At 43.3% G+C, this 15376-nt stretch overlaps 1 protein-coding gene across 3 annotated transcripts in view; it reads right to left on the bottom strand.

Moving 5' to 3' along the window:
* The window catches only part of KIF1B (kinesin family member 1B), a 78522-nt gene that overhangs the window by 5675 nt on the left and 57471 nt on the right, over positions 1 to 15376 (bottom strand). For all 3 annotated transcript variants that reach the window (XM_079326046.1, XM_079326047.1, XM_079326048.1), the window contains 19 exons: positions 15235 to 15320; positions 14975 to 15104; positions 14495 to 14654; positions 13794 to 13884; positions 13161 to 13279; positions 12598 to 12653; positions 10410 to 10518; positions 9922 to 9988; positions 9292 to 9376; positions 8935 to 9040; positions 5625 to 5739; positions 4964 to 5097; positions 4458 to 4519; positions 3622 to 3767; positions 3125 to 3364; positions 2697 to 2768; positions 1974 to 2095; positions 1077 to 1226; positions 436 to 628 (listed from right to left, as the gene is read on the bottom strand). In XM_079326046.1, coding sequence (XP_079182172.1) covers positions 436 to 628; positions 1077 to 1226; positions 1974 to 2095; positions 2697 to 2768; positions 3125 to 3364; positions 3622 to 3767; positions 4458 to 4519; positions 4964 to 5097; positions 5625 to 5739; positions 8935 to 9040; positions 9292 to 9376; positions 9922 to 9988; positions 10410 to 10518; positions 12598 to 12653; positions 13161 to 13279; positions 13794 to 13884; positions 14495 to 14654; positions 14975 to 15104; positions 15235 to 15320 — 2243 coding nt within the window. The remainder of the gene's footprint in view (positions 1 to 435; positions 629 to 1076; positions 1227 to 1973; positions 2096 to 2696; positions 2769 to 3124; positions 3365 to 3621; positions 3768 to 4457; positions 4520 to 4963; positions 5098 to 5624; positions 5740 to 8934; positions 9041 to 9291; positions 9377 to 9921; positions 9989 to 10409; positions 10519 to 12597; positions 12654 to 13160; positions 13280 to 13793; positions 13885 to 14494; positions 14655 to 14974; positions 15105 to 15234; positions 15321 to 15376) is intronic.

Raw genomic sequence — 15376 nt, 5'->3', positions numbered from 1 at the left:
ATCTTCTACAAAACAGAGTCTTAACTGCTGAGTGTGGGCTTTAAGAGCTGCTGGGATGCACCAGTAGAGTTCATTTGACTCCCTGCAGGATGTTTGTATGTGTTGTTTTGTGGGGTTTTGATTTTTAAATGAACAAAATACATAAGCCCAAAAAAACCATACAAAGGAAGCTGCAAAAACCCAACATGCAGGGTGGTGATGGTAGCAACAAATGCTCCTAAAAGCTGGTCTGATGTGTGACAGCAGTCAGGGTCACTCTCTGGTACAACTGTGTCCAAAACCATAAGAAACCCAAACAAACTGGGAACTTTGTGGGCAGGATCTTCAATATCTCCATGACTCAGATCCAGAAATGCCACACACAGTGGTACAGATGCACTGCTACTTGTAAAGATCATGCTGTATGGATAAATAAACAACAGCTCTCAGACTGACCTTCACCATTGCCTGCTGATCCTCACTGTATTCCACCTGAGCTGTGGATAAGTTTATGATTCCTCTTTCTACAGGATCTTTGTCACTGTTGTAAATGAAAACGTAGGGACGGCGAACCACCACAAAGTGCTTGGCCCAGGAGCTGGAGAGTGGCTCCTTGAAGTGGAGATATCCTTTCTTTGACACCACAGAGCTGGAAAAAACAAACATCAAAACAGAAACAGATTTCCCCTGAGTATCCCTATTAACTGCAAAACACTGTGCAAGACACTTGGTCCTTAATACATTTTGTCTGCAACAATATTCTAAAAAAGTTCTTCTAAAACAAGCTGAATTGTGTTTTCAACAACTATGCAAAAGGCTGAAGGAAAGAAGGTCCCCAGAGATCTCTGCTTCAGTGAACTCCAGCCATGGTTTGATGACAGCAAACATCTGGAAGTCCTGTTCATTCAGCAGATACAAGGAACAAACTCTGCAAAGATCAAATATCAACACAATCTTCCCCAATCCATCAGAGAGGACTCTGCAGCTCTGCTATCACCTGCTCATTTTCCTTCTTCAAATGGGGCACAGAACCAACAATCTCAGAAAGCCCTTGGGATGGTTCTTGGGAGCCCACAATGAACAAATATAAAACTCACCCTGGTCTGATTTCCTCAATGTCAGGAACGAGGTTTAGGAACTCGTTCTTTCCAGCTCTGGCAAGGTAGGAAGTTTCTACTGCAGGAATTATCTGGAACTGTTCCACCTCATGACAGGGACTGGAGGCACGAGAATTTGCTTCTGGTGTCCTTTAAAAAAAGTAGAGAAAAAAAAGCAAATCACAACAAAGCAACCGAATGTGATAATGGAAATTAAACTGCATCTACAGGCCAGCTTGAGGTTCCATCCTCCAGCCAACATTTATTGTAGGACATTGGGATCCTTTTGTACAATATTAAATTGCATTTTCCCTTGATATCTGTGGAATAAACTTATAATAACTGTTAGGAAGTTGTTTCCCCACTACTTCTAACTTGTTTCTCCTTCTAAACATAGTCACAACACAGAAATACCTCCTGCTAGTTTGATGGAAAATGTTCCTTAGCACATCTTCCTCAGGGATGTTGAACTGAGAAGCTACAGTTATGTCTTTCACTACATAGCTTTTCCCAATTTCACCAAAAATATCTCGTATGGATACAGCTGAGAAAGATAAATGGAGTTTAATGGCCAAACTGGCTTATTCTGGGCTGTTATTAGTAGAGCTGTTCAACAAACCTCTGAAAAAACTTGTGGACTCTGCATGCTGTAGATGCATTGGTCACTGGAATGACAAGCATCTGACTGTTCCCCCAACAAAGGGGGAAAAAACACTTCAAAAGAACAAAATGGGGAAAAATAATTGTGCAGAGCAATTGGAGAAGTCAGGCAAGGGGGCTGTACAGAGAACTATCTGAAAGTAGGGGAAAAGGAAAAGAGGAAAAAAGTAAGAAAACAGCAAAGAGATCTGTGAAGCACTGAAAAGGGACGTTTTCCCTTTAATACATTACACTTACTTCTGATCAACTGAATTGCACCTGGAATCCACCAGAGAAGGGCAGGTGGAGGACGGGGTGAGGGTGGCACTGCTGAAACTGGACACGGACGGGTCCCGCCCGATGGGGGAAATATCCGAGAGCTGCAGGGACACAACGGGAGAGCTCACACTGGGCTGGGGCTGATGCCCACTCCTGGCTGAAAATGCCTTCAGCAGGGAAGGCCCAGAGAACAGAAAGGCTTTTCCATCAGCTGCTCCCCTACTCAGTGGCAAATCTTCCCACAAACCCACCCTGGGAGCAGGATCACAGCAGCACTTCTGCACACACAGCTCGTTACTATCAGTGTCCCACACTCCTCATTATTCACACTCTGACTTCCTCAGTGAAGAAAACATCTTCCAGTTTGAAACTTGGTGTTACCTTTGCCTACAGGTAGAATTTTTAAGAGCTGATTTCTCCTTTTACATAGGGAGAGTGTGTGCAGGGAAAGACAGTAAAAGTCTGCTGATAAACTGGGAACTGTACTATAGTCCAAGCCCACTCCTTTTCCAATTCCTGCCACAGCCTTTAAAACCTGATGATGAATAGCCAAATGCTTCCAATGGACTGAAAATAAAATATAATAAATTAATATAAAGTGGTTTATATTTTCATTGTATCAGCAAATTCCACGACCCACAAACATGCTGCTATTGTACTACAAATAGTGTATTTGCATTAAATACTATATGAAATATTTACCTTACAATCACTGATGCTGTTGTACACCTGGTTGAATTCCCGATTGAAGGTATGAGTAAGAAGCTGCAGACACTAAAGGGGGGGGTGAGGGGAAACAAATGAGACACAGAGAATTTTATATTTAGATTTTCAGAGAAATTTAAACAGAAGAAGTGATTTGCCAAGACACATTTGGCAACTCACGAAGAAAAAACAAATTCTAAACTGCTATGAAAAATCACAGAAGAAGGAAATAATCAATTCACTTGAAAAAATTTGGAAGTTTTTATAGAACCACTAACAAGGGGAATGAGATACAGCCCAAACCTCCGGCTCATTTCACTAAGCAAGAACTAAAACTGCACCTCTCCCAGGGCTGGGTATTCCCCAGCTATCTGAGGATTCCTGAGGGAGCTGAGCCCCCCTGCAGGGTGGGTGCCCTGCCATACCTTGGTGGCCAGCTCCTTCTCCCTGTCCACCAGGCTCTCGATGTCGGCCGAGTCGTAGCCGCTGCTCTCGCTGGGCGTCACCGCGCTCTCAAAGGTGGTGCTGGAAATCTGAGAGGAGATGCTGGTGGAGGTGCTGAGGGTCCCACTGCTCAGGCTGGGAGACACTGAGTCACTCAGGGACTTGGGGATGCTGTCACCAAGCTTCTCACGAAGCAGAAGAAAGTGTCGTGTTTTTTCCACCTAGAAAGAAAAGAAATCTGAACCGTCTGCTCCAGGCAGGTGCCAATTTCACAGACACTGGATTCTCAGGAATTCTTCACTATTCATACCAGTAACTTTCCCCAGGGAGGGGAGTTTACAGTAGCACTGGAAATTGAATTTCCCTTTGTTGAATACACTGAGATTCTGAGCTGAAGACTCTACTCAGCAGCCACACACTTCCTATCTTTTGTGCCATGAGAATTTATTTAAATCTTGACTTCGACCTCTTTACTCACCTCATGCAGCAGCTCCAGTTTCTCCAGTTCCCACTGATGCTCTAGAATGAGGCTGTCACCCCTGGGCCTCCAACCTGCCAGGTTCTCTTCTCCCCTCACATATGCCACAGAAGTATCCAGGACTTTCCTCCTCCTCCTCTGCATTCCTGAGCAGTAAAAAACAACATGAGATGTGTAAAAACCATATCCAGAGGGGTGTCACTAAGAGACAATCAGCAACTTGCAAAGAACCAGCACTTTTGCTGTTTGGCTGGAAATACACAACACAAGGATTTCATTACCTGCAAACACACAATCAAAGATGTTTGATTTAATCCAGTTTTTTCACTTGTTTCAGATATTTTCTATTGACCAAGATATAATGCAAACTCCTGTTCAATCAAATTCAACACAAAGTGTTCAGTTTCTACATCTTTGAATAAAAATACAAAGATACACCATGAACTACATTCCTTCCAAGTGGTGAAGTTGGCATCAGAAATCAGCAACATCTTCAAAATACAACAAAAAAGCTGCACTGCTGCAAAACCAGACTCAACTGGGAGTTATGAGCCATGGATTTTGCCTCTAAGACTCGGGTACATTTGCTCAGTGTCCTGAGTTACCCATGTCAGAAAACATCAAGTTTTCAGTGAATCTTTGCTCATCAATGGTGAACACAGACCTGAGTCTAAAGTAAAAGCCTGAGTAAGTATTTAATGGAACAGCAACGTTCCATTGCTCCTATGAAACACAGCAACTGCTTCTGATCAGGACAGAAATGTTTACTCCATTCTGCCTGAGAAATTTTCTGCACTATTTCATATTCATCACTGGAACACCCAGTCACTGCTCACCTGGGCTTCCTGTGTCTGCCATTTTGCACAAACTCAGTTCATAGATCCCAGTTACTCGATTGCTGTTCATAGGAAAGCAGAAGAAAAAAACAACACTATTTATTATCTTCAGAAATAAAGTGCTTCAGCTTTAGCTCAGTGTTTTCCAAAGCAGATTTTTAAGTATAGTTGTTTGTCAGAACTAGATCTCAATTCTACTCTTGTGCAAAACAGCCAGAACAGACTGCAAGATCCCCAGAAATGGCATTTCCCCCATGTTCCCTCCCCAGTCTGCTGCAGTAAATTCCAGGTCAGGATCAAGGTCATCTATGTGCAAGCTTGAAAAAGGGATCCCTCTTCCCAACTCTGTCAGTCTGGAAAAGAGGTCAGTAAAGAGAGAAGCCATCAGAGTTTCACTGAAAGAAATGCAAGAAGGAACATTCCAAATCAGAGCGGAGAACCTGCGAGCAGGCAGAGTTTCAAGGAAAGCAATGCAGATGTGTGAGAGCAAGAGAGGAGTGACTCACGAGTCCGGGGAGCGGCAGTAGCCGCTGCCGAAGAGGCTGCGCAGCGAGCGCGGCGCGGAGATGCGGGCGTCCCGCGAGTAGAACACCATGCACACGTCCTTGGTGATCACAGCAGGCTGGATGCAGTGGTCCAGCTGAGAGAAACAGCAGCGAGTGAGTGCCTGCAGCCAGCTGTGCCCAGCCACACTGCTGCCCTCAGTGGCACAGCTTTTGCAATCTGTTCTTGGCTGGGGCTTGGGTGAAGGGTTTTCACATGTGGGAAAGAGAACTGTCAAATTTCTTGGTGCATCTTGTGAGTGAAATGATTTTACTACACAGAACAACAGTGTCTTGCACACAAAGCCAAGAGCTAAGGCACTGTTTGTAACACCAGCACTCATACAGCAATGTTCACTGATTCCAGTGGATTTTCAGATACAAAGACAAAAATAACAATGCACAAAAAGGTAAGACCACCAGTATCTGTTGTGTTCTAAGGCAGTAATGCCTTGATACCAAGATGTAAACTGTGAGTACATTTTTCCCATCCTGTTCTCAGGAAATGAATGATTACTCTTACTGGCTTCAGGATTCAAATCACTTTTGAATCTATTTCTCTTGGGTACACTCTGTGTCCTGTCTCAAACACCTCCCAGCCAGCAAGAAGGCACTGCTGTCTCACCTCCAGGTAGGCAGAAAGGGTCATGTAGATCTTCTCCCCATACGGTGTCACTCGATTGAGGAGGAGGGAGTTGTGCAAGGAACTGTCCCAAACTGCCTCGAACCGGTAGAAAGTCCTGGAAGAAAGTACAGCAGGAGGTTGGTGGTAAAAGTTCCTCTGCTGCCCCCTCATCACTCAGTGTAAAGCATCTCTTCCCTGACACCATCCAGTAATATGGATAACAAACACTTGAAGCAAACACCTTCTCTTTATTTCCAAGATCATCCATTTCTACCTCAAACATGTGGCATAAGGACCACAGCCTCTATGGAGAACACTGATCTAAAAGAGAAAAGAGGGAATGCAGAAAACAAAAACTTTCACAGCACTACAGGGAAGTCAGCACTACATAATTGTTTCTAAACAGAGAAAATTCATTTCTACTGCTCCAGGTGCAATTCAGCCCAGCTGGATCTTAAAAGTGCATGGGAGGATTCTTTTTTATAAGCAACATTCATTCTACCCCATGTTTTAAGACTTCTGTAAGAAATTTCTTCAGTGTGGGACAAGGAAAGAGAGGATCTGAAAGCACCCACAGGTCTGCCCCAGCAACCCAGAAGGTTCAAGTAAAAAGTGAGAGACAGAATCACACACAGCACAGCCAAATCACCACATCTAAAGGAATCATTTCACTCTCCCCTCCCCAGCAGGGGCCTGGGGAAATGAGCTCTGTCCTCTCTCACAGGCAGTGGCTGATTGCAGGAAGGTCCTTTGGAAAGGAGACCCGTGCCCCCATTCAGGAGCTGAGCACACCTTCCCACACTGCTAACAGAAACACAAGCTATTCATTCCTCATCACCTCTGTATCATTTCCCTCCCAAATCATCTTGCTATTTTTTATCCCATTTTGAGTCCAAATTATGTGATACTAAAAGCAAGAAAGTGCTTCATGTATGTTATTTTCTTTCAAGTAAGTGATATATCTGAAGAGTTTCTGTACTAATTCTCTATACTAACTCAGAAAAATAGAACATGAAACTAAAGACAAAGGACAAACAGCAGGATGGAGGTAGAAGAAATAAGAAAATACAAAGCAAAACAAAAAGAAACATGAAAGAGCAGACATGTCAGACACAAAGAGTTCTATCTCAAACAGAGCTCCCAAGAATCCCCTTCCTCTGACACCAATTACACAATTCCAAGCTAATGCATAAAGGCACCATGAGCTGCAGTCAAGTGAGAACACTGCTAGATACTGTTTGTGTTTGAAGAACCATATTTAGAAAACTACTTCTAAGTATATTGCTTCTTTTAAAAATACAGAGAAACATAATCTAAAGGCCAAGTAAGTGGTAGCTGTAAAAACACTGTGAAGCACTGTAAAGTAATAATCCTCATTTGAGTTAGATTAGGCAAAGAGCACAGTTTTCTTCTAAATCTTTACACATCTGTGTTGAGTCTGTACATTTTAAACTCTCACCATGACTTAGTTATGACAGCAAGCAATTTCTTCAATTTCTAGCAAATTCCAGATCTACTCTCAGGGTGGAAGAGAAAGTAGTAAAACCTGTCTGATGGAAATATACACTATACACAGCCCCAGCAGCAGCTCTGCACCATTTACCAAGATTTCTCCTCATGGAGAGAGAATTCAGGTGTAAATGCTTCTCAGTGCAGAAATACTACCACCCCCTTGAGTAAAATGATGTTTGGACAAACATCAAGAGGAAGCCAAGCACAGCTTTGAGGCAGTTATTTTAGTGGGTCTTTTCTAGCCAGGAAGGTAAATACAGTTTTGTCTGTCCAAACCAGAACTTGCTGCAATAGTTCTAGAGGGACACAAAAAGCAGAAGGCAGCAAACTCAGCACAACCAACAGCACACAGAGGGGAAGGGATCACAGAGCACACAAATCATGGAATACAGGAGAGACAGGTTAAATGTGCTGTTGAAACTGATTCTGAAGTGGATCTGGCATTATTGAAAGGTGTGAATGAGGAAGACTGAAGACTCTGTCTTGTTTTCTCCAGAGGCAGAGCACAGGAAGCAAAGTGCCCCAGACTGTGCAGGGCTGGGATCCCACTGGGAAGGTGAGACTGGAATCCAGCCTGGGCAGCTACTGCAGCTCTGGCTCCTCTGCCAGCTGGTAAACTAAGGAGTGGCAACCACAGGGTTAAATTTCATATGCAAATCCAGGCCAGAACAGAGGCTGAATAGCAGCCACATGGCAGCCACTGCTATTTGATCAGAGCAATTCAAGCAACCTCATCATTCAGCCCTTGGCTTGATCCTTCAAACAAGCAGCATTACAGAGTCAGAGACAGTGAGAAATTCCAAATTTAGTTCTTTGATACTGAACAAGGAAGAAAATAGCAAGGACTACAAAAAGGGTCTGTATTTGACAGCACATCAAGAGAATCAGAAAGATTGCACAAAGGAAATTCTCCTACTCTCACATGTGAAGGGAAGTTCACCTTCACAAGTCCCCCAGTGAACTGTACCTGAATAACCCTCTGACACAGAGGAGGAGGAGCAGGAGGAGGAAGAGGAAGACTACTTCTGGAAGAGCTAGGATGTGTGCTAACAGAATTCTGTCAAAGCTGAGGGAAGTGGCAGCAATATAAATGGGACATAAAGCATTCTATTCTCAAGAATCTTTATGTACAAAGTAAGCAAACAGAAAATACCTAGGCATATCCTTATCAAGAAACAGCCTGTAAAAACATAGAAAGAGCTTCAGTTAGTGCAGCCAAAAGCAGAACAGAAAAGCAACAGCTCAGAGGAACAGAACAAGTGGACTTCAAAAACAAAACAAAGTGAAAAAAACCCACAGAAAGCAGCAAACAAGTCTGAAGACAATGGGCAAACACAAAACATCCCTCACCAGGGCCTCAATCCCATTCCACCACACTGCCCTGCACTCCTCCCACAACTGAAACCTTGGCATTTTGGGATGAGATGGCCAAGAGCTTCATCACACTCATCCTTCACCTTACAGGAAACTACAGACACAGAGGAATTGATTGAAACAGAACAGAAAGCACAGGGCTTTCCAACTGCAAATCCAATAATATCAGAGAGGAAACCAGCAAGTCTCCCTGTTCCCAGTTATATCAATCCATTCACTCAAACACTTCTCAGAGGAAGGTAATAATGCCACCCCTGTCCCTGATTGCCTTTACAGACACCAGGTGGCAGAGAGGCATCCTGTGGGCAGCAGCAGCAGCATTCCAAATCCACTTTAATGCCACAGGTGTTTCAAAGTCCAGGCCTCTAACAGAGAAGGAAGAATTCCAGTGCTTGGAAGGATCCCACCTCCAGCATTCACTTACCTGTTGGAGCTGTGAGAGGACTTCAGGTATTTTGCAGAGATAATATTCAAAGACAGAATGGCATCCACAGCAGCTTCATCCACCTCTGCTTTATTTCTTATACGCCCTGAAAAGGGGAGGAGGGGGAGGAATCAATTAAAATTCAAACTGCAACACCAAAGGAATTTGTTTTCCCAAATACCATTTTGGACTACATGATCAAGTGGAAGTTGCAAAACTTAAGTTTTTCCTCTGGATCTTTTTCAAATCCTCCTCGGAAAGGCAGTGCTCATAAAAATGACAGAATCTGATACAAAGAGAAATGCCCAGCAGTAGTTTTTCTTCCTCAGAGAGCAAGATGCAGCAGCATTTCCTCACCAACCACCAGCTCCCGCACGTCCTTCCAGTGCAGCTCGCTGCCCTTCTCATGGATGATGGTCACGGTGATCCTGCGCTGGATTCCCTGCAGGCCAGAGCCAAAACTGCTCAGTGCTCACACACACACATTGTCCACTTTGCACTTACACTGCAGAGGTGAAGTAATTGATCTCATTTAAACTAGTCTGTAACTGAACGAGCACCTCTTTGTTTCAGAGCCCTAAAACTCACTCCAAGGGGAGGATATATTCTCCTATGTAAAAGAAATTAAATGCTTTCCCCTCCTCACTTCACAAAGACAGAGTAGGAAAAATATACTTTAAACCTATAAACCATATTTAACTAGGATTAACTTTATAATCTAGCTAGAGACAAAATATTATTAAGAACTGTAAGTGGTTCCTGTAAAAGGTTCCTGCTTTTTAAAAGGCTTTCATCTTTCAGGAGTGGGATGCCCACTGATAAGCAACAGGAATAGCAATATCCTGGGGCCAAGCAATCTCCTCCCAGCCAAAGGCAAGAGACAAGCAGAGACTGGGAGACCCTGACTGCCACTGCACAGCTGTGGGACAGGAGATGCAAACCCCAGGCAGCAGCATCCCCTCTTGCTGCTCACAGCTCTGCTCATACCTGGTGCAGCAGGAAGGTGCCCTGGCAGGGCAGGCCCCCGGTGTGATCCACGATGGCAGGGATGTACCTGGGTGAGACAGGCAATCAGAAGGCAGCAAAGATCTACAGCACCTTCTGCTGCCAGCAGTTTCCTCTCCTGGTACAGCTGAAGACATGAGTGTGTCCTTCTCTCCAAGCAGGCTCTTTCTGGCATCACAGGATCAGTGAAATGTGGAAGTACCATCCACTGCACCCCAGTACTAATGGAGAACTGAGGAACTCACCTCTCAGTATAATCCTATCTATCTATGCATCCATCCATCTATCTATCTATTGATCTGTCACTTTGGTCCTTTCCAATGGGGACAACTACTGCCAACAGATTGGACACCCCATCATGGTGACTGCTAAACACCTGCCTGGTCTGAGCAGAACAAAGGGAAAAACCCCAGAAACCTCCTGGACCACAGCTCTTGAAATATTACACACAATATTAATGCAGGACTTACTCTCCTGTTGGCTCCAGTTCACTGATCTCAAACCACACCAGGAGGTCATATTTGCTCACACTTTGGCCCAAGCTGGGCTTGCTCATAGTGTTCAGCTTCGTAGCTGGCACTTGAAGAGAAAAAAAGAAAGAAAGAAGAAAAAAAGGAGTGGTTTGCAAAGACTGAACAAGTAAAGCTTGCTCAAGGCTTACAGGAACGTGCCATTTCAGAGATCCTACATATTCTATGTACACAGGCAGACCACAGCTTTTACCATGAAAATGGCATTGCTTACAGCAATCATTATTTCTCCAAGTGTTGTTTTTCAAATCTAGGTTACCAGAATAGAAAGAATTTTTGAGGTTAAATAATGGAGCAAAAGTGCATCCAAAGAGCCTGGAAAAATACAGTCTCTCTAGATCCACAGAGAAGTTTCCTCATGTGTGCATCAGTTGCTTTATGGCTTAACAGTTTGTGATTTAGAATTGCTGAAGTCTGTTCATCTGCAGCATTAGTCACCCACAAAATACATTTCACTGTCTCCACAAAGAGAAAAATAGTAGAACATAAAACTTGAGTCTCCACTTCCTCATGTTACAAACTGCCAGACTCCTGCACCACTTGTTAAAGACACTGTACATGTAAAAAGGCAGAACAAGACTTATCCCAGAACCCTAATCCTGCCAAAGTATTTTTCTGAACTCCTTATCTCTTGGCATTAGTGAGTATAACCAGCCAGATCCCCTCTAATTCCTTTCATACAAATGTAGGGATAAACCATGTTTAAAAAAAAAAAATGGGACAGCTTAAATTCTAGAAATAACTTAGGGTAGTAACTCTCTTACACCCAATCTCCTCATGCAGCTGCACATGAACTCACTACAGCCAGGGAACATCAAACACACAAGTCACTCCAGTTTACTGCAAAGCAGAGTGACTCAAAAGCATCAGAAGAGAAAAACAACAGAAAGACAGATTAAACTAAACATGAAAGCTTGGTTCTAGATGTTCTCAGACTTGCTCTGGTACAGTTACTTGTCAGCATGACTTTTTTTTTCTGAGTTAAACAGAACAGAATACAAATGGAAGTGAGGAACAGCACTGTTAGCAGCAGAAAAGGAAGATGAGTGAAAAGGAAACCTCTACAAAACACAGCAGAATGTTTCCTTTGTACCTGCCTGTGTTTTCATATGCATCTCTCAGCCCAGTATCACAAAACTCTATGCAGAACACAGAAAAAAATCAGAGGTCCTGGAAGTTTCAGGGAACAGATGCAGTGACACACAAAGATCTGTGACTCCCAGCACACTGGGAGTCTGTCTCTATGCTCTCTCTAAAAGAGCCCCAAATTTAAGCACAGCATCTCCCTTCCATGAGCACAACCATGGCAGCTCTACTCCTAACACCACTACATGATGAAGGAAAAAGGAATTCTGAAGCACATTCTGGAGCTACTTCTACATCTATCACAGAGCAGGTTTGGCTACTAACCATCTCGTTTAGGAGCCCGCTCACTCTGACAACTGGGGACAGGCAGAAAGAGAAAAGGTGGCAGCTGGTCAGCTCCATCCTGGAAAGCAGCCACAGCAGAAGAGGCCAGCACGTTGGCATGCTCGGAGAGCGTGTTCAGCACATGCACGTTTACATAGCCAGACATAAGGTACCTAATCAACTCAATTTTCCTTTCATGGTCTGCAGAGGGAATGGAACACACACACAAAAGGATGGTGGAAATATGCAGGTGAGAGAAAGAGGGAGAAGGAGGAAATTAAAGGTGAAGTGGAAAAAAAAATCAAAAAAGAGTTCAGCATGCATTATTCCAATTAAGCAAAGAAAACTAAGGATCATTTCAACAAGACTGACTGACTAAACGAGAACATGAGAGAGCAAAAAGATGAAGCAATTAATGAATAAGCAGATTCCCAGTCAGTAAGTGCTCAGTCAGCACAACAAGAGCCATAGCCAGATCTCATGGAATATGGTCAAGAATGGAATTCTACCCCCTAATGAACCAAGCAGCACTTCCTGCAGAGGAGGTTGACAAATAAAAATAAAACATGTGAAGAGGGCAGGAAGCCAGCAGAGATATTCAATGCCCCCTGTACCACTCACTCCATTTACATTTCTCGTGCCCTGGACACTCAGGAACACCCTACAAGCTCCATTTCAGTAGCACACCTGAGATGCACAGAATCAGAGCTGTTCTCACCTGGCTTGGACAGTGGCATAGGGGGAGGGAAGAATCTTCTAGAAGGCTGTGGAGGGCTACAGAGAAATGAAGAGTTATCAATACAGAGGCAGTTAAATGTAAGAAATATCCACAAATGCACACACATGTACCTTTGTATGCACACACATACTATTGACTCTAAAAACATCCTCAGCTTCTATGAACACAGGTAAATATCCCCTGTCAGGAAAACAAGGGGGCTCAGCACACTTCTCAGACAAACCTATGCTGTTTCTACTCTTAACTGAACCAATGCCAGGAGACAGCTGAGCTCTTCCCAGAGTTCCCAGTATTCCCAGTATTCCCAGTGCAGTGCTCCAGTCACCAGGGTGTTTGTAGGGTGGACTGGCAGAACAGCTTTCCATGTTTGAGAGGGCAGAACAATGCCAGCAGTCACTACACTGGGCAAACAGGCCTCTGCAGCACCTTCACCTCCATCAGCAGCTCTGCTTGTGAGGCTGTGGTGACAATTCAGGAGTACAGAAAACTGCAAACCTGAGCTTGATCCCCAAGTGCCTTTGTGCCAGGCTAGTGACCAATACCTGTTGAGATCCTGTCCCTGCAGGTGCAGAGGATGCTGCTGATAATGTCCAAAGACTTCAAAGACAATAGGCTTTGTTTTGATGTACTCCACAAACGACTCTGTCACTTCCACAGCAATCTATTTCAAAAGTGAGGAAAGAAAATGAGACATTCAAAAAAGGAAATCTCTTTTAGGAGTCTGCATTTTTCATATCACTTAGGATCACTCATAGTAAAAGCAACTGCATTCCTCTTGGTTTAGGCACTAATTCTACTCTCCAATAAAGGAGAAAATTAAAGCCTCAGTATCAGGCACTTCAAGTAGGAGGAGGCTGACTACAACCAAAGCCTTACACAGTTCATAAAAATAGATACATCCAGCTCATCTGAGATCATGAGCACTACTATTCACACATATATTTCATTTCCTGAATTCTAGACTGTTTTCACCTGGAAAGGAAACACAGAATTCAATGCCCACTAAGAACTTGTCACAAGGAATCATTCTGTGTTTTGTTTTGTGATGGGGATTACATCATTTACCTGATCACTCCTAGTACTGTCTACTCTTAATCATTCTGCTTGCCTTGAAGGACACACACAACTCCCAGTGCTGCCAGAGGAAGGTACTGCTCATGGAAAGCTTTACTTACATTCTGGACATGGTAAAACCCAAGGGGAGTCCCTCGGCCATTGTTTTTGAGAGGTTCTGTGGAGAAAGCTTCATCATGTCGGTGTAAAAAGCTTAAAAAAAAAAAAAAACAACCAAAAATCAGCCACCACAGAACGGTTTAATGAAGACTGTTGTGCTCTGAATTCAATTCTGAAAAGCAATCCTAAAACCCTAAAAGAAATATGTTTTGCTGGAACTTTAGAAGCAGTTGAGTGACGGCCTAAAGCTGGGAATACCATAGTCTTGTGGGACCACAATTCCTGTACTTCTTTTATGTCTTTATTATTCCTTCTTATTCTCTTCCTCAAGAACCCAAACCTAAGACCACTTTCACTTGAGAAGTACTGATTTCATCCAGGGTCATGCAGCTTTCACTCAAATGGGTGTGTGTACAATCCAGTATTGAATTTTTCACATTAAAAGCTTAAAACTTTAAGGTATCTATAAACTAGTAATTTATGAGTCCACTTTGATTCCTAATTCCTTTCTGCAAAACTTTATTCCTTAACACCTGCTAAAGAGAAAGTGGGGACCAGGAACTCCAGTAAGTGACAAGGTGTTTTTGTCTGCTGTACAACACCTCCACCCATCTGAAAAGTTCTCCAAGTTCCACCGCCCACTGTTCTTTGCTCTCTCCATCAAACCATTAACTGCCTAATGCAAGTAAGGACAAATTCTTACTTGAACTGGCAGAAAATATCTGCATATTCAGGCAGGATGCCACTGGCCTGGAGCACTGTCACACGGAAGGTAAACACACTGCCCAGCTTCAGGTGATCACCAATCTCCTCAGTGAATCCCTCCAGAGTCATCTTTCCATCCAAAGTGGCTGACTTCAAGTCTTAGGGGAAAAAAAAAATTCCACATGAAATAATTTTTAAAGTTTATTTCTCCTTTCTTAAAACAGCTCTTCTGGAGGTAGTTTAGTCCCATCACACTTTTCTTTTTCTTTTAAACACAAATAATTTGCTGATAACCAAAAGATCCAAATACCTGGGAAGTTTTTCAGCACAGTTCTTCAAATGAATAAATCCAGGATCTCTCATGTTCAACCCTAACCATGATATTCTTGAAGGACACTCAGAACTCCCTTCTATGACTGACTAAAAGTGTCACAAATTTCCCAGAAGTTCTCAAAACTACCACACATTTCTTGCTTACCCAGCTCATTCATTCTGTTGATCTCCTCTGGAGGAGTGGTGACCTCTGAATTCTGTCCTTGCCCTTCCACAATTCTTAACTCCTCCAGTGACAGTCCAGACCGAGTCATCGCAACCGAAGAAAAATCACTCTGAAAAATTAAATATTGTGACTTGTTAGAGACACCTGCACTGTGTGGGTTTGCCATCCCCTTCAACAGTGTTCTTTATTTAGAAGCACAAGCTACTGCACTCAAAGATACCTAACTCAGGAATTCTTACCTTATCAAAATACTCATTGTCAAATGAAATTTTAGCTGTCCCAGACTGTCGAATACCAGATCCATAATCTGGGGCTTCTTCATCACCTAAAAAAACACAGAGGAGAAAAAGAAGATAGGTAAGAGCATGAGGAGGATGGTTT

This window comes from Erithacus rubecula (genome assembly GCF_903797595.1).
Source record: "Erithacus rubecula genome assembly, chromosome: 24".
Taxonomy (NCBI): domain Eukaryota; kingdom Metazoa; phylum Chordata; class Aves; order Passeriformes; family Muscicapidae; genus Erithacus; species Erithacus rubecula.
Note: the sequence above shows the minus strand (reverse complement) of the source record. Positions and strands in the feature narration are given on the sequence as shown.